We start from the raw sequence: 25,228 nt of genomic DNA, 5'->3' as shown, positions 1-25,228 counted from the left end.
GCTGCCGATTTCTAAAGAGTATTATGATCTGGCCAAAGTCTTTAGCAAGAGGGAGTCTGACACACTTCCACCCCACCGCCCCACAGACTGTGCAATTGAGATCATGCCTGGAGCTAAGTTACCAAAGCCAAAGCTATATTTGCTGACACTCAGGGAGATGGAGGAGCTCCATTCTTCAACAACAAAAAATTAGCCAGGGGTTAGTATTGTCTTTGAAGAAGACAAGAGAAGACGAGGAAATACTCAAAACAACTGTGTTGAGCTTTCTATAGATTATGGTTGCCTCAATGCTTTGAGAAGATGAAATTTATTTTTGCCAGTATGTTTTGCAACACAACTCCTTAAGTGCTTTGTACAACCCTAGTAGGCAGCTAATTAGATTTTGGGGTTCTATTAATAGTTGTGATAAGCATCCAGTTCGGCATGCTGCAGTTTAAAAATACTGGTGACAAATTCTTAAATAGTAAAAATGGTAAAGAACTTGGTCTTAGTTAAAAAAACTGAGAAGACAAAATCCCAAGGAAGCCAGCTGTCTAGCTGGAGAAAAAAACGACTGGCAGAATCATAATAGCAGTTATTACATATTAGACTTAATGGACTTAGGTCATTCTTTTAACTTCATCTGAAGTTTAGGAGAAATTGCACAGCTTATTAATAAAAAGACCAGCTGCTGGATTTGAAAGTCCTCACTCAGTAGCTAGAGACAGGTAGTTCTCATTTACCAACCACAACTGAGTCTGGCAACTCCATCACTAAGCAGTGTTGTTGCTAAGTGAAAAATCATGTGATGGTGCTAGATTTATATTACTTGAGTTTCCATTGTTAAACAAATCACTGCAGTTGTTAAAGCATAAGATGCCCAAAAGTTAATTAATTCTGTTTTTTGGAAAAAAACAGTTGGGAAGTGTGCAAATGACGATCATGTGACTGTGGGACGTTGCAAAAGCTGTAAATGATTGGTAACAAATCCTTTTTTTCCCCAGTTGGTGCAACTTTGAACAGTTGCTAAACAAGGCAGTTAGTAAGCAAGGACTATCTGTAATCTTCCTTATGAAGCAGAGTGTTGGATTAGACGGTGATATACAGCTTGATAAAAATATCAAAATTTGTTTGTAACTAACAATATAAATGTAAAATTCTCTGAATAATTCCAAGCAGTCTGTCTTGATTCTTTGACTCCTGATGGCAATAACAGACATTTCTTTGAAAATATATATTTTGCACACTATATATTTTGCACAAAATATATATTTTGCTGTGGATATTATTTCTTTTATCAGTTAGAATTAAAATATAGTCACAATAATCTAGGATAAATCTTTAAGACATCTATTGGTTTTACTTGCACCAACAAACCTTTCTCCATTTTGAAAAATATTTTTTCTTTTATATATTTACATAAAAGTTGTATTCCATGATGCCAAGGGAGATGAAGTTGCCTAAAAGCCTCAGGTGGGTCCATCTGGTATTTCATTGCAGTCTTTTAAAACCTTTTCACAAATCTGGCTTGAGGCCAGTCAAGGAAACACCTCCTCCCATTCTAGTTAAGGGAGAAGAGCCCTATGAGTTCAAAAAGTTTCTTGACTCCAGATATCACAAGGGAAAACTACAATACCTAGTACTGTGGAAAAGCTACCCATTAGCAGATGCTGAGTGGGTGACTGCTCCAGATGTTAGGTGAGTGAGTCAAAGGGAAATTGCACTCTATGCGAACAATCAAATACAAGTTGAGATTTTTTCTGAATTCTACAGTGAAGCTAATCATTGTTAGAATAGAATAGAGCTGAAAGGGACCTTGGAGGTCTTCTAGTCCAGCCCACTGCTCAACCAGGAGAACCTATACCACCTCAGACAGGTGAATGTTTAGTCTCTTTTACCAGTTTAGGCTGGTACTCGTTCTGACCCTATCTAGATGGACAACTTCGCTTCAACTATTCATGGTCTCATAACAATTATTTTCATACCCTCTATATAGAACTTTTTAAAAAAACAGTCTAGAAATTCAAGCTGCTATGTGCTCACATAAAAATTGTCATATAAAGACAATAGTGATGTCTACTTGATCACTTCATGTGATCATCTATGTCGGGGCGTCAAACTGCAGAACCGCAGGTCGGACGTGCCACGACAAAACCGTGCCCACCCCATTGCCGGCAATGAGGAAAAAGCCCCAATACGTCGCACGTCACATGACGTCGCGAGTTTGACATGCCCGATCTATGCGGTAACAGCTATGTAGCTTGCCAGTTCATTTCCTGACCCAATTTAAAATACTGACCTTGCATTTAACAACCTTTCCCATTCTCTCAAACGTAACACAGTAAGTTCAACTGGCGTCCACCAATACTAACAATCCAACCAATATCTGGGGAGTGCCTTGTTTATATATTGTCTTAATATTTTAATAGTAAATCCAGTTTTACTATTGATTTTTAAAATATTTTTTTTATTTTAATAATTCGGACTTTGCTTTTTGTAACATTTGGGGTTTATTAGAAAAATCTAAATTATGAATCTTTTTTTTTAAAAAAAAGTAAATGTAAAATAAAACATGTTTGTTCTCAAGACACCTTTTGCACAGAATACTATTGGTCACCACAACTTCTCAAAAGCTACACTTAAAATTTCGAGTACGATGTGTTGATATCTATGACTGCTATCAGTTTCAGACAGGGTTAGAATGCAGGAAGGATCCCACCTGGCTGGGAAAGGCTGTTACCTACCCAGCTCAACTCATGTGTTTCAAAAAGCGCATTCCATGTGAGAAATTATTCCCCAGCATTTCATTTCTTATAAACCAGGCACACTTTTTTTTAAAAGCACACAGGTATTATCTCCGATAAGCATGGAGACAGAGATTCGGGAGGAAAAAAAAGTCTGGTTTCAAGCGTTAACCCCTGGCCAAGCAGAAGCAGGCATTTTCTTTACCGAAATTAGACTGTAAAGCAGGGGTCTTCAAAACTTGGCCCTTTTATGACTTGTGGACTTCAACTCCCAGAATTCCTCAGCCAGCTTGCCTGGCTGAGGAATTCTGGGAGTTGAAGTCCACAAGTCATAAAAGGGCCATGTTTGAAGACCCCTGCAGTCTAAAGCCTTGGTGAGATTAAAATTTCGCTCCAGGAACTAGAAGCTGTAGGACTGGACAAGGAGAAAGTTTTAAAACGACCGCCGTTTGATACGTACAGGAAACAAGCGGCGCAAATGTGAAAGAAGAAGTTTCCGAGACCCAAGACTTACCCTCCGTCCCTTTCCTACCGCCTCTAGATTCTCGGGAGGTTAAAGCACTCACCCAAGCAAGCAACCGAGGAGGGAGGAGGCCGCCAGTATCAGAAGCCGACAGGGCAGCACCTCCTTCATCGTCTCCTCCGTGCGCTTCTTCGGGCCAGGGGGTGGCGACGCATCCTCTCGGTGGCCGTTGCTGTTGGTTACGAGACAGGGCCAAGCCGAGGCGGGACTTCTCCCAGGACAGGCTCGAAGCAGGCGCGTCGGCGGCCCACCTCAATCAACCCCCTGACTCGGTCGCCGCTTCTCCCAACAAAACCAGGAGCCCTCTCGGCCTCCTTCGTGGAATGTGACGCGTCAGCCACAGGAGCCCTGAGGGAAGGGAAGAGAACGCGACGGGCGTTCTGCGCCTGCGCACTGAAGGAAAAAAAAATCACCTCAAACCCCACCCCTCTCTCCTCGGAAGAGCGCAGCCCAACCGTCCGGGTCTGGCAAGTGACGTTTCTCAAAAAAAAAAAAAACACAACAACCAACGGTATCTAATTGGTTCCTGCTCTAGGAGTACGATCGCTTTCTGATAACGTCAGGGGAGTGGCTACAGCAACGCCGGGGACGCAGTTCCTTTGACGTCAGGGGTTGAAAGGTAGCTGATAGGTTCGTGGATTTTTTTTTAAAAAAAAGGTCTTGTTGCACGGTGCGAGGCAAGCGGGCTTTTTGATATAGCGGGGGCTAATGAGGAAAGCCATGGCAAATCTAGACAGCACACTAAAAAGCAGAGACATCACCCTGTCAACAAAAGTGCGTATAGTCAAGGCTATGGTCTTCCCAGTTGCAATGTATGGCTGTGAAACTTGGACCATAAAGAAAGGCTGAGCGCCAAAGAATTGAAGCCTTTGAACTATGGTGCTGGAGAAGACTCCTGTGAGTCCCTTGGACTGCAAGGCGATCAAACCGGTCAGTCCTAGAGGAGATCAACCCTGACTGCTCTTTAGAAGGCCAGATCCTGAAGCTAAAACTCAAATACTTTGGCCACCTAATGAGAAGGAAGGACTCACTGGAGAAGAGCCTAATGCTGGGAAAGATTGAGGGCAAGAGAAGAAGGGGACGACAGAGAATGAGGTGGCTGGATGGAGTCATTGAAGCAGTAGGCGTGAGCTTAGATGGACTCCAGAAGATGGTAGAGGACAGGAAGGCCTGGAGGAACATTGTCCATAGGGTCGCGATGGGTCGGACACGACTTCGCAACTAACAACAACAATGAGGAAATCATCCAATTTCTTTTGTTTGTTTTAAGCATTTTCTCTGAGTGGAAATTAGAATTGCTACCAGGCAGGCAGGGATAGCTTTCTTTTTTGTGGTTGGTTTTTTGTTTTTTTTTGAATCCGGTAGCATGCTTCATAACAACCCTCATCCCCACATCGCAGGCTCTTACCATACTCACTATTTACTTATTTATTAAATGCATATGCTGCGCGACTCCCAGAGACTCTGGATAGTTTACAAAGGAAAACATGAAAAACTGACAAATTCCATCCTGATTTCCACGGGATAGATCTTAGCAGCCTTCTGAAGCAGGCAGACTTGCCTGCAAAATTACGGAGTGAATAATACCCCTTCAGTTTGTGGAAACAGTCCTTCCTGGCAGTGATAAGTGTTTTCTACAGAGTGGTTGGTACAAGAGGTTTGATGCCTAAATCTGTTGTAAAGAAGACTCTCCTTAGCAAAATCTTACCCATCTTCTCTGTACTTTTTCGTTGTGCTGGTCTTAAATACAAATAAACAGTTCATTCTCCATTCGTAGAAACTACCAGTATTATGTACCTAAGCCACAAATTTACCAGTAGAAATTCTGCCAATTTGCATTGCCTCTCTGATCTGCTTTTTGTTTCCTTGTATATCTATGGAACTGTACTGATACTACAACAGACAAAGGTCACATGGTGTCCTATCCACTACCAGTTGCATTGATTTTTAGTATGAGTTTTCTGAGTAAAAAATGAATCTGTGAATATAGATCCTGCAAATATGGATACCTAACTGTACTGTTAATTAAACAATACATAATTAAAGTGTAAAAGTCTATGAGTTTAATTCCTGGTAAAGGGATTTGAACCCTGTAAAATAACATCGGGATGCTTATGTCTGATGAGTTTTAAGATGAAACTAGTTGCATAGTGCCCACATTTGTTAATATAACAAAACCCCACACCTGCCATATTACATCCACATGTTAATCAAAAGGAAGTATCTTGTTAGGCAGTTTAAATACAGTATCCTACTGCAAGAATGTTTAAATATTTTTGGCAGGTAGGGACACTGGGAAATTAGACAGGGTATTATGTAAATTCTTAAATAATAACCCAAAGGCTTATTCGCACAGTATTTTTGCTAGGGGGCATGGCTAGTCACAAAACATCCATGTAACAAAGTAGAAGATTCCATTCTAGCTTCTCAGATTAGTTTCTACTTCTGTTGCCTTCTTTTTCCTGGCAGGGAGAATGCATGCAAAAGAGTACGGGATTGCAGACCCCTATCATTTTTTTTCTTTATAAATAATGTTTTTGGGATATCTATTGAGCAAAACATCTGTGGAAATGATAATTACTCTATGCCTAAAGCTGACACTTTGCTTTTCAGTAAACTAGCTTCTGTTTTTCTTTAAAGTAAAAGATAAGTGGAAAATAAAGTCTATTGGGTATGAAAGCAATTGTCCATAGGGACACTGGAATCCATGAGGATCCAAACTTCAAAGAATATTATCCCATGCATAGGATATGACTGCACATCATAAAGCATTGCATAGTTTAGATCAGGGCTTTTAAAACGTTGGTGTGTGTACCATTGGTGGTACTTTGGCACCTGGCAGGTGGTACGTGATTGCTGATGAGCTGAAGTGGTGGCAGCGCTGCACAGTCAGCTGGAGCTGCAGTGTTGCTGGGTCTCTGCTGAGGGCCCAGGATCAGTGTGCATGACTCCAGGCGATTGGGGCTTCCGGCGGCCTCAGGGGTGGCCAGCAGCCACATGCAGCCTTCAGGCAGAGAGTCAGCTGGAGCTGCAGTGTTGCTGGAGCTCTGCTGAGGGCCTATGATTGGCATGCGTGGCTCCAACTAATCAGAGCTTCCGGTGTCCTCTGTTATCACAGGAGTAGCAGAAAGGACTTGGGACAAGAAAGCTGGAGCTGCAGGGCTGCGAGAGCTTGGCAGAGGCCCCAGGATCAGCGCGCACAGCTCCAGCTGACCAGTGCTGTGTGCAATGGCCACCTGGGGAGTGGGTGACCGCATGGGGGAGTGACACTGGGTAGTGGCTGACACTGGAGCTGTCCCTGAGCCCCAGAGTGGCGCCCCTGGAAAAAAGGAGAAGGGGCAAGAGAGGAGAGGCTATAAAAGAAGGTTTTGGCAGGAGATTGAGAGAGGGAAAGAAGAAGGGCTGACCACCAAGGTAGTGGTGCATATTAATAAATATGGATACATTTGTCATACATTTGTCAGTGCAAAGGAAAAGTGATTCAGCAAAGGAACTGCCACCAAAGAAATTAAAACTGGTACTTTTTTCCTTTCTTTTTTGGTCATCAAGTTTTTGACATCTTGCTAAGCACCGATGGTTCTCAAATATTGTCATGTCTTAAAAGCGGTACAATCTGTGAAAAGGTTGAAAAGCACTGGTTTAGATAAATGACCAGATTCAGAATAAAGCTGGAAGGGACCTTGGAGGTCTGCTAGTCCAGTCCCCTGCTCAAGCAGGAGACCCTATACCATTTCAGACAGATGGTTGTCCAGTCTCTTAAAAACCTCCAGTGCTGAAGCATCCACAACGTCTGAAGGCAAATTGTTTCACTGGTTAATTGTTCTCACTGTTAGGAAGTTTCTCCTTAATTCCAGGTTGCTTCTCTCCTTGATTCGTTTCCATCCATTGTTTCTTGTCCTGTCCTCTGGTGCTTTGGAAAATAAATTGACCCCCTCTTCTTTGTGGCAGCCCCTCAAACACTGGAACACCACTATCATGTCACCCCAGTCCTTCTCATTTAATTAAAATAAATAAAGACAATTAAAAGAGAAAATCAGTTAAGACAAAGCAAAAGATACTACTTACCCAACTCTGAGAATGATTGCTATCATAACGAGTAACCTGGTATGGTATATCTCTAAAAATTGGAGTAGTAAAAATAGTTTAAAAATAAAACTGTTTTAATTAAAATGGTTGAGTCAAGGATGGGTAACCTTTTAGTGACTAGGTCACCCAACCTTCATAGGTAAGTGAAGGTCAGATCATAGCTGGCCTTTTGTATTTTTCCCTCAATTCTGAAGGGTGAAACTGTTAAAAAATTCACTGTATTAATTCTTTTTTATAATATAGCTGCAGTCTTTACCTCTGTCAGCTTTAAGGTAGTGGGAAATGGTGTCATTATGGTCAGAAGGGTACAGTAGCCAGAGAGATAACTCATATATTACATACAGACTTTAAGTTGCTGTCCTTGTGCTAGATGAAGAATTTGGGCTATTTGGATTTGCTATGTTTGCCTTTCATTGCTACCAGAATTCTGGATTCTTTATAACCATGGAAAGCAAATGTATACTGCTACCAGGACTGTACATTACATTATGCATACACAAAGCTATTATTCATCCCACATGTTTACATTTTATGGGGTCACAGTGCAGACCTAGTATGTTGTAGTAACGTGAAGTGTGATTTCATCCGCTGGAACAAATGGACTTTGAAATCCCTGTCATCAGTTAGTCTATGCCCCTGTGAGTTGTCGTCCAGCATGTCAGCTTTCTTCTTTAAAAGTACCACAGTTGGAACTTTACAAATACAACCTCTGATAAGACATCTGGCAGCTGATATTTTCCATTTAAGTTAAATTCAAACCAAGCTTTATGCTCAGTTCTCCAGAGGACTGAAAAAACTTAAGTAGTAGTTGCTGTCGAATGACATAGTTTAAGCCCTTTGTTTGAGATGGAAGAACAGAGAGGGTCCTTGTTGATTGTTCAGCAATAAACTGAAAAACATCAGCCTTATTTTTCCCCCAGATGTTTCACAACTCGCATACTTAGATTTAAAGTTCCTAACCCACAATAAAAGGAATCCCATTAATAACAGTTGATCTGACATTTCCCACAACATATAATCTCTGTTGAAATTTCGGGTAAATTCATAATAAGTAAAAAAAATTTTTAAATTCCATTTATATCCCGCCCTTCTCCGAAGACTCAGGGCGGCTTACAAGCTTAGCAGTAGCCTTCATTCTATGTATATGCCTGCTTATTAGGGCTTTCACACCCCCTCCCAAGCGGCATTATTACAAAGTCAGCTTAATTGCCCCCAACAATCTGGGTCCTCATTTTACCTACCTCGGAAGGATGGAAGGCTGAGTCAACCTTGAGTCAAGGCAGCTGGTGTTACTTAAGGAGGCATTAGCCCACTGCTCCACCAAGGTTCCACCAATCCAGAAGTAAATATTATACTTTCTATAAATTGTAGCCTTCACAGCACACATATTTATGCAAAGATTATCTTCATTATGCTAAAGCTCAATCAGTAAATATTCTGATTGCTGCAGGACAGGATTTAACACAAACCAGTTTGTCCAGGTAGAAGTGTATTCCATTCCAAAATATCCAACTGGAGCCTTCTTTTTTGAGAACTGCTACAGAGTGCTGAATGCTTTGAACTACTTTGATACAACCTGAAACCTGGTTCAAATATTTTGACAACCCCATCCTCAAATCCCATGTACTGGGTCCTTACCAACTCCCTCCCTTCCTCAACCCAAATAACAGCTACAATCCACGTTTTGTATATGTCTGCAGTCCTCAGTCAGAGATAGAATACTATAGTACCTTTTGAGGTATGATACTTTTTTATGCAAAGCCTTAAGGGAAGTTTGGTTCCAATTTGGAGTCATCACTGAATGCCCATCTTCCTAGAGGCAGTTCTGTTGGGCGAGTTTTGGGTTTGGCGATTCTCTATAATATTCAGGGCTTTTTTTGTAAAAGAAAAAGGTGCCGGAACTCACACATGTCATACAATCCACCTTGCCTACCCTACAAGGTTCCATCCAAAAAAGGTGCCGGAACTCCGTTCTGAACGTTCTATGAGGAAAAAAAGCCCTGATAATATTCAATAAAATGTACATCTAAGGAAATGTGCTCCCAGGTCCATCAAGCCTCACAACATGCAATCCCTTTTGTATTCAAATATGGTTAGAACCCTCTCCCAGGTGACACAACGTCTATATTGGATTGCGAAAAGGACTTGCGTGCAGCACATCCAGTAATAAACGGCTTGCAGGCGTTTTGTCTATAAATTGGCCAGCAGAGGGCAACACGAATCCAATTTCTATTCCTCAGTCGGATGTGTCGTCACAGCAGAATTTCCTTTATCGACACACAATTCTAACCGAGGTAAGAGAGGGGTTTTTATTATTATTATTATTATTATTATTGATTTATTTATTTATTCAAGAAGCTTTTTTTTCTCTTCTGGCTCGTTACTGTAGCTGTAATCTCCAGTATTGACTACAGAAAAATGACAGCATAGTCATTTCAACTTAGAGGCAATGAAAGTGCATTTGTTCAGAAAGTAAAATCAATACAGGGGCAGCAGGGACGCGACTCCAGCCAGGAAGCTAGAATGAAATCTTTCCACCACAACAGCCCCCCCACTTTACACATGGTTTCCCATCTATCTTGATTGCAGTATTAGGATTGCCTTTCTCAAAACGCAAATTACGCCTTACATTGGCACTAGAGCGGGGGTAGGCAACCTCGGCTCTTTTATGACTCATGGACTTCAACTCCCAGAATTCCTGACTCAGGAATTCTGGGAGTTGAAGTCCATGAGTCATAAAAGAGCCGAGGTTGCCTACCCCTGCACTAGAGTATTCATTGTGTATCATCAGAGAATTTTGCTGCATAAATTAATTTTGTAGTGTTTACGGAATGGCGCCTAGTAAGAAGCCCTCTACTCAAATATTTCTGTGTAGAAGGAACTGCTCTTATCACAGTTGCAAGTCTGCGGGGGAAAATGATGGCAAGAAGCTGTAGAATTTTGATGATGATAACTTTATTGTCACTTTGAATGTACACCAATTGGCATACATCAAAATGAAATTTCGTTGCATACAGCTCTCAAAGGGTCACCACCTCCGATATATACTCCTTGTTCGGGGCCCGCTCAAATTTCACATTGTCCATTTTAGTCTCTAGGGAGTGAACGATGGCAAACAGGACAGATGGAAACGGGGCTCCATGTGGATTAGCCCTCAAATTCGCTTGTATTCTGACAACCTCGCCTTCTTTCCTTTTTCTGATCCTGACTCTTCCACCCTTTCCTTAAAGAGGCCTTGCTTCTTTTCGCCCCTGGAGCACGCTGCTGCCGCCACCACCAACTCCTCCAAAAGCCTCTCTCTCTTCCTCTGGGCCTGCCGACAGCCTCATCCAGTTCCTTCGCTTCATAAGCTCCAGGTCCTCTCCTCCTCTGCCTCCTCTGGAAACAGCCCTGATTTGCAGTAGAATCCATCACTGGGCCAGCAGTCAGATCTTGCTGCTGGCAGAACAAATTCAAACAGCGCCAACGACTTTTAACGGTCTCACCAACAGTTCCAAAACAACTAGAAACTCGCCAGGCCAGCAAAGATTGTCGGTCGTATGTCGTATGTTACGTTAGTTCCACCATGTTGCTCAAACACATTAAAATCTTCCTGATCATGTGGCCTATAGCCCTTACTATCCCTCCCAAAACTATTCGCCTTCAAGAGCCAATGCAGCCACAGCCATTCCAGGCGCCGCCATTTGACTACCAGGAAGAGCAGCTAGCTAAAATTTTTACATTTATCTCAACATTATTAGTTGCACAAAGGAGCATGGTAGTTCTAAAATAGCCTTCCTTAATCTAGTATTCTTAAGGTGAATTGGGACCACAAATCCCTTAGGTTGGGAACAATTGTTCATAAAATGGAAACACATGAGTAAGAGATGCAGTCTCTGTGCACTAATTACAATGTTACAAACATTGATAGTAGTTGTCAGGAATTTTTCATAGTCAGAAAATATCACAATTACAAATAAGGCTGCTGTGTAGCAGTAAAGCTTGTCTCTTCTCTCTTCTTTCTAGCCCTCTCAATGTAGCAGATGCTCACTTTAATAGAAAGTGCCCTGCATTTTTCTTTCTTTCTGACCTGCCTTATGAGTGCCAAGTGATATAATTAAACCATCAACTTTTAGTGAAAACACTTTTCTATTGATTAAATTGTTGGAAATTGTTTATATATGTGGAGAGTGATTATCTACCACTGGTAAATTATGTTATTTTGTTTCTAGATGATAAGAACATCGTAGCATGATATTGTGAAGAAGTATGAGGCAATGGCAAGAAATATACTCTGTGTCCAACTGGAACATACCACAAGGCAACGTTGGCAGAAAGTGTTGTACAAAAGGCAGTCATTTCCTGATAACTATGTGGATCAAAGTTTCTTAGAGAAGTTGCGCAAGAATATCCATGCGCGAAAGTATCATTATTGGGCAGTGGTGTTTGAATCTGGAGTGGTGATACAACAGTTATGTAGCGTCTGTGTCTTTGTTGTCATCTGGTGGTACATGGATATGGGTCTGTTGGCTCCCCAGTGGCTGTTTGGAGCTGGCTTGATTGCTTCCCTGATTGGTTATGTACTCTTTGATGCCATTGATTCAGGATTAGAAAGAAATCAAAGCGGCCAGACACGATGGGGAGATCTGAAGAATTCTGTGGTATTTGTGGCATTCACCTACGGCTTCTCTCCTATCCTGAAGACCTTAACTGAGTCCATCAGCACTGATACAATTTATGCTATGTCTGCTCTAATGCTCCTAGGACATCTGATCTTTTACGATTATGGGGCAAATGCAGCTATTGTGTCCAGTACATTGTCCCTCAACATGGCTTTCTTTGCTTCAGTCTGCTTAGCCTCACGGTTGCCACGGTCCTTACATGCCTTTGTCATGGTGACATTTGCTATCCAGATATTTGCCCTATGGCCTATGCTACAGAAGAAGCTCAAAGCTCAAACCCCACATTGTTACACAATAGCTACCTTACTCTTTGCTTTATCTACCTTAATGGGACTACTAACCATTTCTAGTGTTGGCACTGTTCTTTTTGTTCTCCTTTTGATTGCCATCTCATGTCTGTGCCCTTACTGCCTCATTAGGCTGCAACTCTTCAAAGACAATATCCATGGGCCTTGGGATGAAGCTGAAATCAAGGAAGATTTGTCCAAGTTCCTTATGTAGACCAGGAATCCACACTTTGGGGTTCAATTCTTCCAATTATCCTAGTCCCAGCTAAAAAAATGCTTATTAACTAAAGCAATTAAAGCAAGCAGAAATGAAATACCTGTGAAAATGCCTGAGAACAATTTATTTACAACCTGATTTTTTTATCAACCACATTGCGTATTCATTTGAGCTTATGGATATAAAACTAATGCAGGCAGTCCTTATTTAGTGACTGCCTCATTTAGCAACTATTCACAATTATGATGGTGATGACAAACTAAATTTATAGCCAATCCTCACATATACAATGCTTGTAGGTAGTTCTGTAAAGCAAAGAAAAGCTGAAGTAAGAGCATAAGCACAGTTGTAGATTCACTTAGTACTGTTTTACTTAACAGCTGCTTCACTTAATGACCAAGTTGCAAATCCGAATTGTGGTTGCTAAACAAGGACTACCTGTGAAACTCAGTAATTTATCAAATTTCTACAATGGCTATTTCAGTGGCCATTTTACAAATAAAAATCATAAAAATATAGTGCGATTTTTTTGGAGGCGGGATGAGGTTTTACAGGTTTTTATGTTGTGGATTTTTAATGTTGTAAGACACCTAAACTCTGAATTGGGTGGCCATATAAATGTGTTTAATAAATAAGTGATGTTAAAAACAGAATTAAAACTAAGGTTAAAACATTAAAAGTTATAAGGCAGAAAGAGTGCTCTTAAGTCACCAACCGGCCCCAAGGTTGTATGACATTCTTCGACCTTCCATGCCAGTTGTCAGAGCCAGGTCTTGAAGCCGTTTGAGATTGTGTGGAGAATGGGGGCAGCCCATTCTATTCTATAGGTTGGGAACAAAAACAGAGAAGTCTGTCTTCCTAGACTGCCTCTCCTTCCTTCCCCCCGAAATTCTTTAACTGATGGGGTCTGCAACTTAGGGTTAGTAAAGGTAAAGGTTTCCCCGCATATGCGTGCTAGTCATTTCTGACTCTAGGGGCCGGTGCTCATCTCTGTTTCAAAGCCAAAGAGCCAGCGCTTGTCTGAGGACGTCTCCGTGGTCATGTGGCCGGCATGACTAGATGCCAAAGGCACACGGAACGCTGTTACCTTCCCACCGTAGTGGTCCCTATTTTTCTACTTGCATTTTTACGTGCTTTCGAACTGCTAGGTCGGCAGAAGCTGGGACGAGTAACAGGCGCTCACTGTGTTACGCGGCACTTGGGATTCGACCCGCTAAACTGCCGACCATCTGATCGACAAACTCAGTGTCCTAACCCACTGAGCCACCGCGTCCCTTAGGGTTAGGGTACAATAAAGTCTCCTGCCCTGGGGAAGGAATTAGAAGTTCTCCAACGTCTCTTCCAGCCCTATGATTCTATAATTAGGTACAGCTCTGAGGTTAGGGCAAAGCTCAGTTGTTGGTTAGCAAATGAACCCTGATTTGCTGGTAGTCTTCTGTATTCAGCAGCAGCCAGATTCTAGACTTGCAGAGAAGTAAATATGACTGTATTGTAATGTCCTGCTGTTTGAAAATAGCCAAGACATCCTGAATTGATGTCAGTGCATTTTAAACTGGATTCAGAATAGCTGGGGGACAGAGAGACCTGTATCTGGAGGAACCTACTCCAGTGTAGATTAGAGCAAGGCTGGCTGGGGAATTCTGAGAGGTGAAGTCCACACGTCTAAAAGTTGCTGAGGTTAAGAAACGCTGACAGTGCCAGAGAGAAATAAGTTGTTTGAGGCACAGAATTCTTCAAATTCTGTGGACTAAAACTTAACAATAGAGGGAGCTCTAATCTGTTTTCACACATCTCTGAAATAGAAACAAAATTATATGTGGTTTGATCAGGAGTGGAAAATAAGTATATCAAACAAACTATTTGCATAGAAGTGAAAATATTTTGAAGATTATATTTTTTCTTTACACATTAAAAATAACAATATCATTAGAAACATTCAGCGATCAGGTAAGAGTCCCTTATCTGTTTTTTTTTGTTTTTGTTCTTGAACGGATCAACAAAAGTTGTTAACTCAAAATCAGAATATCCAGTATATTATTAATTTTAAAAGTGCTTTGATACTAGCTCTCCTATATCAAATAGTGGATTCTGTGATAGGTTCAGAAATAAACTGCTTTTTGTTTGTAACCGTCCAGCACGGACACAGTCTTTTGAATTTATCTTGATGTTTAGCATTGTGGGAAGAACCCAGAGAAAGAAATATTTTGAGAAATATTAAAAAGGCAGAATATATTTCCCCAAAGGATTTTAAAGACAGAATCCAACCCCCTTCCCCAAGTCTCTCTGCCCCAGACAGAAACCAGGTCTGCAGAAAGTTTGTCAGAAAGTTTGGAGTCAGGAAGCTGGGATTAGAAAGAAAGATCCCTAGAATCAACAGTCCCTCATTCCAAAGCTCTTAACAGTCATCAGCCACTGCCCCAGGGAAGCAGGATATGACCTTTGGGACATAATAGGATTAACCCAACACCATCAGAAGGGCACATTCAGACTCAGGTCAAAGTACATGACACAGGAAATACAAAGCCTCAAACAGGAACAGGAAACAACCTCAAGAGCCCCAAAAGGTATAAAAACCCACTCTCTACATGTGCTCTCTCTCTTTTCTTCCAAAGCCATCTTCCTGTCTGGCTCTCCTCTTCAATAAACTACAACCTTCTTTCTAAAGCAGTCTCCATGTTGTTTATTCCCGGCTTGGACTGGACTCTGATGAAGGTTTTTCTTTCTACAGCATATAATATATGTAAAATATAATATCAGTACTGAAATAGGAGCTGTAGCAAAACAAAGCTCCAGTCTCAAAAGAAAGGTTATTGTTGCTTTTGCAAGGCATAAGCTGCTGTTCCATCCCTAACCTTAGAACTATAGTATTGCAACTTGGAGGCCCTGTTCTTTGCTTTGGTGTTTTCAACAGTTTTGTAACTTCAGTCAACAAACAAAATACCTTTCCCCCCCCCTTTTTTATTTTGGCATAACGTTTTAGTACTTATTATTTCTTTTCCTAGTTTGGGGTCCTTCAGATGTGTTGTAACTGCAATTTGTACAAATCCCGCCTAGCCTGGATTAGGCTGGGTGATAATTCTGACAGTTTATTATCACAGCATCTTTAGATGGTTGGGGAAGTCTGGCTAAACAGATTGTTTCACCATCTGTAGATATATTGTTCATTTACTAGAAGACCTCCAAGGTCTCTTTCAACTCTTATGTTTTATGTTCTACTAAATGATATGTTCAACATACAGTTTTTAATTAGATAACTTATTCATGTGACTATTGCCGGATATTGCACACATTATTTCCTGTGTATATCCAAATTATATTGTCATAGAGCTCTAAGTATATGCTCTATTTTTATTTTATTTATTTATTTATTTTAATTCCATTTATATCCCGCCCTTCTCCGAAGACTCAGGGCGGCTTACAAGCTTAGCAGTAGCCTTCATTCTATGTATACGCCTGCTTATTAGGGCTTTCACACACACACACACACACACACACAAGCGGCATTATTACAAAGTCAGCTTAATTGCCCCCAACAATCTGGGTCATTTGTATGTTGAATTAAAATATTTTTGTATATTAATAAACATTTCATTATTTCATTCTGAGAACATGGATTACTAAACATCTTGGTACAGTTTAAGTGTAGAATGAAATGCATACCAACCAATATAGTATATAATAGTATATAATAAAATAGTAGCCAGTGCTTTTTTTGTAAAAGAAAAAGGTGCTGGAACTCACACATGCCATACAACCCACCTTGCCTACCCTACAATGTTCCATCCAAAAAAGGTGCCGGAACTCCGTTCTGAGCGTTCTATGAGAAAAAAAGCCCTGATAGTAGCCACTATCATAAATTAGAATATGTTGCTGCCAAGCATTAAGAATTAAGAGATTTCATCAATTTCTTTTCCCATTGAATTTTTTAAATGTAAAACTTATATACTGTAGTTGATTTATATGATCTTTATTCTACATTCCCACAATTCTGTACGCTGCCTGACAGTATGTGCTGATTTGATTCAGTCATTCTTTGGTGCTTTGTTTTTGTTATCCAGATAATGATGCTGAAACACACACTTGTATTTACTGATGAATTGCTTTTTCTAGCTAAGGAACCAGTGAAATCACAACACTTGGAATGTGGGAGAAAAGAGAATTTTGCCTCCCTCAAATCCAGAACATTTTTTTCCTCTGCACATTGGGTCATAACATTCCAATTTCTGTGATGAAGAATTACTAGTGCATCCATTTTGATGATGATGGCAGTGATCGTAACTGTAACATCTAAATCAGTGTCACTTTTCACAATGAGTGTATCAACATCACTTTTGGCATTTCTCATTAGACATGTACCACTTGGTTATTTGGGTATGAGACTTTATTGGGTTTCTGTCATTTCTCGCCTCTTGCAAACAAACAAAAACTCCAAAAACATTAGTTCGACTTTTTGAAAGTACAGTTTCGAGTGTCTACCTTTTCCTACCCACATAGTTTGCTATCTCATCCAAATTTAATCCAAGACTTCCAAAGTCCCTTCAAATATTGTAATTCTGTTATTCTAAACACACATAATTCACAGTGTATTTGGACCCGAGCATTTTGCATAAGGCAGATATTAACTATTAGCACCTTCTCCACTGATATTAATTACTTCAGTAATTGGACATCAAAAAGGAAAAAAACTGTTCCTTAAGTACTAGATTTTCAGTCTCCCTCACTTCATTGAATTCTGAAGCATTCTGAAGTACTTTCTTCAATAGTGTCATCTGAGGATCAAAACAAATGTTTCAAATGTTTCACTCCTGAAAAAGGTAGTTTTTCTGTTTATGTTTTTCTGTTATTATGTTAATATCAGTAAGTGGTCAGAAATAGCATGTGGGTATGCTTGGACTAACTGTAAAGTCGCGTGGTCGCACACAGAGACGGACACTCAGCTGGGTATTAACTTCTTTATTGAGGTCAGGAACAAGGCTGGGGAAAAGGGGTTACCTGGCGTATCTTTATGCCTGCCCAGGTGAATACCATCCAATGGATTCAAACCTGGGCTTCCCGCCAGTGCAGGTGACCAATAGATTTAAACCCTGGCTTCCCGCCAGAGCTGATCATGCCCCAGGCTGTCAGGCTTTTGTTCGAACCAGGCTTTCCCGCCAAAAGCGGTTATAGCCTGGAGCTGTCCAGCCCCCTGCTGTGCTGACATCCTGTGTATGCTTTTAGTCGCATACACTACACTAACATTAGCATGAAACCCACAGGTGGCATTCTCCAAATGTATAATAATTGTATTAATACTTAATACTTCAATTATCTTTATTTTTAGATCCATTTATTCATTCCACAACCCTGCACATGTCAAATACATATATTATTCTATACTGACAGAAGTAATTTTCTTCATTCCTTTCATCTTTTAAGCTGCAGAAAAGCACCTGATGACACCCAAACCATAAAAAATGTTATGTCCATCAGATGTTATGACAACCCCTGTGAAAAACATGCCAAAGCTTATTGCGTGTTATTATTGATAGTTTATTGATAGTTTATTGATAAAATTTGCCCAATTCATCACAAAGAGAGAAAATGTATAACAATTACATTTTGGAAAAGAGTCTTATACCATGACTATTTAATAATATTTTCCATTTGTAGAGTGGCAACATCAAGAAGCAGTAAAGAGTGTAATATACATTTGCCCTCCTTTATTGAATTGATTTCTAATCCATGGTAAAATTCCAAGGTTGTTAGGAACTATTTTTTTAGTTAATTTGAAATTTCTTTGAAGTCATTTTAGATACAGCAACTATAATGTTGAATTTCTAAGTCTCTTTGTCTATTTTGTCTTTCCAGCTGTTTCCAAACAACTATATATCTTGCATTATTTCCACAATATAGTGTCACACATTGTACCTATTCAGCAATGATTTTTTGAAAAATACATTGAAGCAGAAACTATAGCTGTTTGTAATATGATAAATACCTTAAAACCTAGGTGTAAATGCAAATAAATATCTTAAACGATAGTAGGAAAAAAGGTCATTTTTCCCATTATGCTGATCTATGCCCAGATAGATATTTATCTTTTTTAAAGGGTAGAATTAGTTTAATAAACTTCAGGTTGCTCCAAAATAGAGATAACCTCTTCTCATTGCCAAATTCAATGGAAAAACAAAGATGTTTTTCCCAGTTTCTATGTAAAAATGACTTTGCAGCTGGTCAACAGCATTAGAAGAATTTAAAGTTGACCACGCTCAATTGAAATTAGAGATATTTACCTGTACATGTCAGTTTCCAGGTTCCCAAAGGACAGAGGTAGATAAATAAATAATTAATAGTGCATCCTTTATCAGCAACAGCATATCTAGTGAGGAATTTGAGGAAAAAGGAATTTAAAGCCTATTCCCATTAACAGGAACTGTTTCGTCTTTAACAGGACTGTTGAACTCAATTTCATTAAGGGCTGCATCAGCATTGTGGTTGCCCTCAGGAGGGGTGGGTCTGTGTGGCTGGGGAAGCATGGCCTACTGGGTGGGTGTGGCTGGGGTGGGTGTGGCCTACTGGGTGGGCATGGCCAGCTCAACATCATTCACATCAGGGGTGCCTGTGGGGGCCTGGGATGGTTCCAAGGGTCTCCAGCAGAGGGGGTTGGGACCAGGGCAAGCATCAAGGTATAGTCCACTGGAGGAGCCGCATAATCCCTCTCAGGCCATGCTTGGGGGGCCCCAGACAGTGGCACGGGCTGCCTGGAGCCCTGGGCAGTGGAGATTATGCACCCAGCCTAGCCCTCGAGCTCCCACGGCACCAGGACCAGCCTAGCCCAGCCCCACTCCTCCAAGGGGGCGCCAAGCTGCACTTACCACCTTCTCAAGGCTGTGCTTGCTCTCCATGGCCAGGTTGTTCATGGTGGGTGCAGGAGGGCAAAGTGCATGGGTCAGAGGGAGGCCCACTCCCTCTCCATGCAAGGAGACCCGGCTTTGTAACCAAAGCATCCTCCACAATAGGATGGGAGACCACCAGGGGTTGGCGAAAGGGCAGCAGGGCTCCTGGTGGCCATGCTAAGACAGGGCGTCCCTCAGATCCTCCCTCCCTCTCATTCCAATCTCCTTCCTTCCTTCCTTCCTGTTTCCCTCCCCTCCTTCCTTCCCCTCCTCCCTCCCTCCGTCTCTCTGTGCCCAGGAAGGGACGAGGGGAGGGGAAGAGGTAGGCAGCGCTTCTCTCAAAGAATAACAGAGTTGGAAGAGGTCTTCTTAGAGGTCTTAGAGGTCTTCTAGTCCAAACCCCTGCTCAAGCAAGAGACCTATAACATTCCATATAATGGAATATCCAATATCTTCTTAAAAGCCTCCAGTAATGGAGCACCCACAATTTCTGAAGGAAAGCCTTTTCACTGGTTAGTTGTTTTTATAAGTTCTTAGTTCTAGGCTGGTTTTCTTCTTGATTAAGGTAAAGGTAAAGGTTCCCCCGCACATGCGTGCTAGTCGTTTCCAACTCTAGGGGCCGGTGCTCATCTCCGTTTCAAAGCCGAAGAGCCAGCGCTTGTCCGAGGACGTCTCTGTGGTCATGTGGCCAGCATGACTAGACGCCAAAGGCGCACGGAACGCTGTTACCTTCCCACCGTAGTGGTCCCTATTTTTCTACTTGCATTTTTACGTGCTTTCGAACTGCTAGGTTGGCAGAAGCTGGGACAAGTAACGCACTCACTCTGCTACATGGCACCCCGGATTCGATCCGCCAAACTGCCAATCTTCTGATCGACAAGCTCAGCGTCCTAACCCACTGAGCCACCACGTTCCTCCTTCTTCTTGATTAGTTCCCATCTATTATTGCCTTCTAATGCTTTGGAAAATAGGTTGACCCCTTCTTCCCTGTGGCAGCCCATCATATATTGGAACACTATCATGTCACCTCCTCTAGTCCTTTTCAGTAGGCTAGATATACCCAATTCCCACAAACATTTGTCATAAGTTTTAACCTCCAGCCCCCTAATCATCTTTGTTTACCATCTATTAAGACCAGATGATCCCACTGGTTTGGTTTATAGAGCAGTGGCCACAAGCAGAGCCTTCTCAAAGACAGCACCCCAATTATAGAACTTTCTCCCAAGGAAAATATGAACAGCACATCCCTCCCCCATTTAGAGGCAACTCCAAACACATTGTTCAGCCAGGCATATATAGAACAACACAAAAGGCGGGGAGATGGGAGCATGTGGTGGTGCAAGCCAAGTGTTGGCAGGGGCTGGCTCCCGGTCACCGTCTCTGCCACGTGGTAGGGCCTGAGAGGGGAACGTGGCATTCACGCCACAGCCTGGAACTGCTGGCGACTGGCAATGTGTGAGCCACCCCGTCAAGGATAGCTGCACCCCATGCCTTGGGGCACACGGCTGACAGAACTCCATGGCCTCAGCGAGGAGAGGAGAGGCCTAGCAAAGTGGGGCCAGGTGTGGTGAGTGTGGCCCAGCAAAGCAGATCCGGATGAGAAGAGGCCCAGCGAAGCAGGGTGTGGCCAGGTGTGATGGGGCGAGGCCAGGAGGGGCGGGACAAGGTGAGTCAAATGAGCTGCAGCTGCTGCTGTGCACTGCCAGCCCGAGTGCTCGCCATTTCCTGTGCATATGCCGGGGGAGATGGGGCACCCAGCCGGGTTGGTGTAGGCTAGGTGTGGGGCACTGAGGGCCAATCCCTACTAACTCTGGGACAATGCTACGGGCTAAATCTGAGCCCTTTGCAGGCTGGATCCGGCCCAAGGCCTTGTGTTTGACATGTCTGCTCTTTAATGTTCCTGATCCTAAAACAAATTAAATTATTAAAATCTAAATAACTTAACTGACTAAAATAGTCACTCAACTTTTAATTGTTTGATGATTTTAGTAGTAAGATGAATTAACTTCAAAACATTTTTTTTCTCATTTTGGCTGTGTGATACTATGTTCTTTCTATTTGCCTAAAAAAAATCAACTGCTAACTTTGAATATTTGCTATATTAGTACAGTTTATGTAAAAGTAATATAAAAAAATGCTATAAGAAGCCCCCATCTTACCACCGAAACATGCTGAAGAAAAGTTTAAGGAACTGAAGAATAATCAGGTTTAGAATGAGTGGAAGATGAGAAGTTCACATTCCAAGCCTGACCATAAAAACAACTCAATGGTTAGTGACTCATGGGGAAAAAATGTCTCCTTTTTCTTAAGGGAAGCCCTTGAAAGTAAGGTGACTTAAAGAGCTGATTTTTGTCTAACTGTCCATAAGTTCAACTTAACTATCTTAAAATATCTGCATCGTGTATTATATAAAAATAGTTGTTTACTACGCTTACCGTGAAAGCTCAGACATCAATAAATAACGCATAGATTTGGAGTTCCTCCAAAATCTTTTATGGGCAGCCCTCTGATGGAAATGTAAAATAGAATGGGGGAAGGTCTACATAACACAGTCTGTTACTTGTATTTCATCTTTGTTTTCTTGCCATTTTGTTCTTCTTTTCCTTAAAAAAATATGTGAGAGAGGGAAGAGTGGAAAAATTGCGGAGTGCTTTGGATTGGTAGAGCTAGGTAGCTTGTGTTTGGAAATAACGAGACATTACATGGACCTTTGTGTATCAAAGCCCAGATGCTTTAAAAACTAAAACACGTGTGGAATAAGGAATTAATCTTTCCATCTGCCAGAACTGCTCTCCTCCAAATCAGAGCCCCCCCCCCCCTCTTAGCAGGAGTTGGGAGGGAGAAAATATGTTGTATGGAAAAACAAGCAAGGATAGGGTTAAACTGAGGCTTCTCTGCTGTGCATTTTTCTCTTCTTACTGGGGCTGGAGCTCTCTCCCTGCCCCAACTAATCTCTCTTGTCTTATGAAACCCCCCAAATGAAAGATGTGCTTGGAAATTTCAGCCACAGAAATTAATTGAAAGCAAAAATAAGGAAAATTGGAGTCGGTTGAGTCAAGCATTTTGACACTTTTTCAAAACCTTTTCCTGAGTCTCACTTTAAGAAAAATACCAGCTGAAGTGATGTTATTTCTTTCTGTTTAAAAATTTTCTGAATTTACAGAGATCTGGGTTCAGCTTTATCTTGGGACAACAGCACATTAATCTTTCAGTTCTTTTTTCTCAGAATAAAACAAAAGAGAGAGAGAGAGATGCCTACATGTATCCACACATTTTTAAAGGTACAGAGCAGTTTGTGAAAGGAATCTGTGATACTACATGACAGAATTTGGTGAGTGTGTGTGTGTGTGTGTGTGTGTGTGTGTGTGTGTGTGTGACAGAGAGAGATGGTTTCATATTGTTTTGAACATAAAACATACAGAGATTTGTATGTTGATTGTCTTTGGTATGTGATACCTACAAAACATTTGTGGTTGAATTAGTCCATTTGCCTCATATAAAAAGAAACAACAATTAGTTAAAGATGAATTCCTCAAGGAGAAAATAGTTTTAAAATTATTAACTCGTTATGTGTCCTCTCCATTTCCTGACTGGTATAACTTCTTGATATCTGTAAAATATGAACTTTAGCTTTATGTTTCCAAAGCAGAAAGGGTGGTGAGAAGGAGAAAACAACCTCCTTTTTGGCTTTCAAGGGACAATTGTAATATTTAGTAATATATTTACTGAGAGAAGTAAGAAATGTTAATGCTAGTTCTATACATTACAATACTAAATATATCTTTCATATAAAAACCTACTTGCAAGGGGGGTATCAAAAAATCAGGAAGGCAAACACCATCTTTAGTATCAACTTGCCCCCATCCCTGCACCCTGCATCATTGTTCACTTCCACTCTCAATCTGACAAAAGGAGTTTGAAGACCCTTATTGTTTATATGCTGATTCTGCAACACTGAGAATAAGAATCAAAGAATTGCACCTCTGTTTAAGCTGCTGCAAACCCTGAGAAATAAAATATTTCTTCATTCCCCTCCCCCACCATGGAAAATAAAAATAAGATTGTCATTCTCACTCTCTTTACATTCCTGCGAGTCTTGATCTGTAGTAGTGATTTAAGAAACAAAGATAAAGAGATCAGATTGTACAGTTGTGATCTAACATATTATACCATCTTTGTGTTCCTGACTGAAAATTACCTGAGAGGTTCTTGGAGAAAATATAAGTTTATAGTAGTGCTTGAGGAAAATCAGAGGAATGGAGCAGCAAGTGCAGACCCTTCAGCTAATGCAAGAGAATAAAACTTAGAAAAAGGAAAAAGAAGGCAGCGAAAGCAAAGCATGAAGACTGATTAGGTGAAAGAAAGGGAAAAAAAACCCCAGGAAGCAATCTTTATGAGGGAAAGTATCAAACCAAGGAGAAACTGGGTAGACGGGACCGAGAAAGGCAGACCATAATCTGTATTACAGGAATTCAGGAATAATTTACAGGCCAAAACAAGACAAGTTTTTGAGTCCTGAGGGAAAGAAAAAGAGACTCTGAAGTACAGAGGACATGGCAGTGGCTCTGTAGGAGATCTTCCACCAGACTGAGCAATGCCAGAAAATAGGCTATCAGACAATAAGCTATTCTTGCTCTCTGTTTTGATAAATGGGGGGGGGGGAGTTACATATAGAAAAAGGACAAAAAACAAACAAGTACATACAGAAATCAGTTCATGGCATTTAACATTGACTACACTGTATAAGGTAAATGAGGGAAGATATGGTATTGTTGCCATTATGGAAACTTGGTGGGATGAAACCCATAAATGGAACACACAGTTAGAGGGATTTAAATTATTTAAAAGAAACAGACCAAATAAAATAGGAGGTGGAGTTGCTCTCTCTATAAGAAATAACTACATCTCTACAGAAATAGAGCACAACAATGATGAAAACTGTCTTGAATGCATTTGGGTCAATATAAAAGGGGAAAGAAATGACATAGGTGTATATTATAGGCCACCCAACCAAACAGAGGAGATAGATGAACTTTTTGCTGGTCAGTTAACTAAGGTATGTAGGAAGCACATCACAATAGTAATGGGGACTTTAATTACCCTGATATCAACTGGGAGACAAACTCTGCACCAAGTGGAAGATCAAACAGATTCCTGACAAATCTAGCAGACAACTTTGTCTCCCCAAAAGTAGAGAAAGGAACTAGGGGATCAGACATATTGGACTTAATTCTCACTAACAGAGATGAAATGATAGAAGGTGTTGAAACCACAGGAATCTTGGGGTGGGGGTGGGGTGATCATGCAATATTGGAATTCAACATTATTCAAGCACAAGCAATAGAACACAGTCAAACTAGAGTCTTGGACTTTAAGATATTAAGCTAATTTCAACAAACTTAGAGTTTGGGAAGGATTCCATGGGTGAGAACCCTCAAGGGGAAACAACTCAAGAAGCTTGGGGAATTTTGAAAAGTGAGATTATAAAAGCCCAGTCTAGCATAATACCAACGAAGAAGAAAAATAACAGCTCTCAAAACCCCCCAGCATGGCTGCATAATGAACTCTGATAAATTGAAAGACAAAAAGGACAAGTATAAAAAGTAGAAAGAGGAGCACATAACTAAAGCAGAATATCAGCAAATAACCTGAGCCTGCAAAGATGAAGTGAGGAAAGCTAAAGCTCAAAATGAACTAAGGCTTGCAACAAAAGTCAAAAATGACCAAAAAAAGTTTCTTTCAACATGTAAAAAGCAAGAAAAAAATAAGGAAATGATTGGTCCATTAGTGGGAGAAAGTGGCAAGAAGGTGACAAGCAACAGGGAGAAAGCAGAACTACTCAACTCGTTTTTTTGC

General features: G+C 41.0%; 2 protein-coding genes across 6 annotated transcripts in view; one reads left to right on the top strand and one right to left on the bottom strand.

Annotated features, from left to right (window-relative positions):
* SUCO (SUN domain containing ossification factor) overlaps window positions 1-3,657 on the bottom strand; it is an 80,887-nt gene extending 77,230 nt beyond the window's left edge. For 3 of the 4 annotated variants that reach the window (XM_081324378.1, XM_081324380.1, XM_081324379.1), the window contains exon 1: window positions 3,290-3,645. In XM_081324378.1, coding sequence (XP_081180504.1) covers window positions 3,290-3,357 — 68 coding nt within the window. In that variant the 5' untranslated portion in view covers window positions 3,358-3,645. Of the gene's footprint in view, window positions 1-3,289 lie in introns of all 4 variants that reach the window. The other variant, XM_081324381.1, reaches the window with a different exon arrangement.
* A 5,918-nt stretch (window positions 3,658-9,575) lies between these two features.
* On the top strand, window positions 9,576-13,585 carry PIGC (phosphatidylinositol glycan anchor biosynthesis class C). 2 transcript variants are annotated; one of them, XM_081324382.1, is made up of 2 exons: window positions 9,576-9,626; window positions 11,544-13,585. In XM_081324382.1, exon 2 carries the CDS (start codon window positions 11,589-11,591, stop codon window positions 12,492-12,494), a length of 906 nt encoding a protein of 301 aa, XP_081180508.1. In that variant the 5' UTR covers window positions 9,576-9,626; window positions 11,544-11,588; the 3' UTR covers window positions 12,495-13,585. The 2 variants fall into 2 exon arrangements, with proteins under 2 accessions (XP_081180508.1, XP_081180509.1); XM_081324383.1 differs by lacking the exon at window positions 9,576-9,626 and adding an exon at window positions 10,620-10,688.
* The last annotated feature ends 11,643 nt before the right edge of the window (window positions 13,586-25,228 follow it).

This window comes from Vipera berus, assembly GCF_964194415.1.
Source record: "Vipera berus genome assembly, chromosome: 3".
Classification (NCBI taxonomy): Eukaryota; Metazoa; Chordata; class Lepidosauria; order Squamata; family Viperidae; genus Vipera; species Vipera berus.
This window is presented reverse-complemented; position numbering and strand designations above follow the sequence as displayed.

Coding starts and splice junctions, on each gene's coding strand:
- PIGC (XM_081324382.1), top strand. CDS start 11,589: ATGGCAAGAAATATACTCTGTGTCCAACTGGAACATACCACAAGGCAA.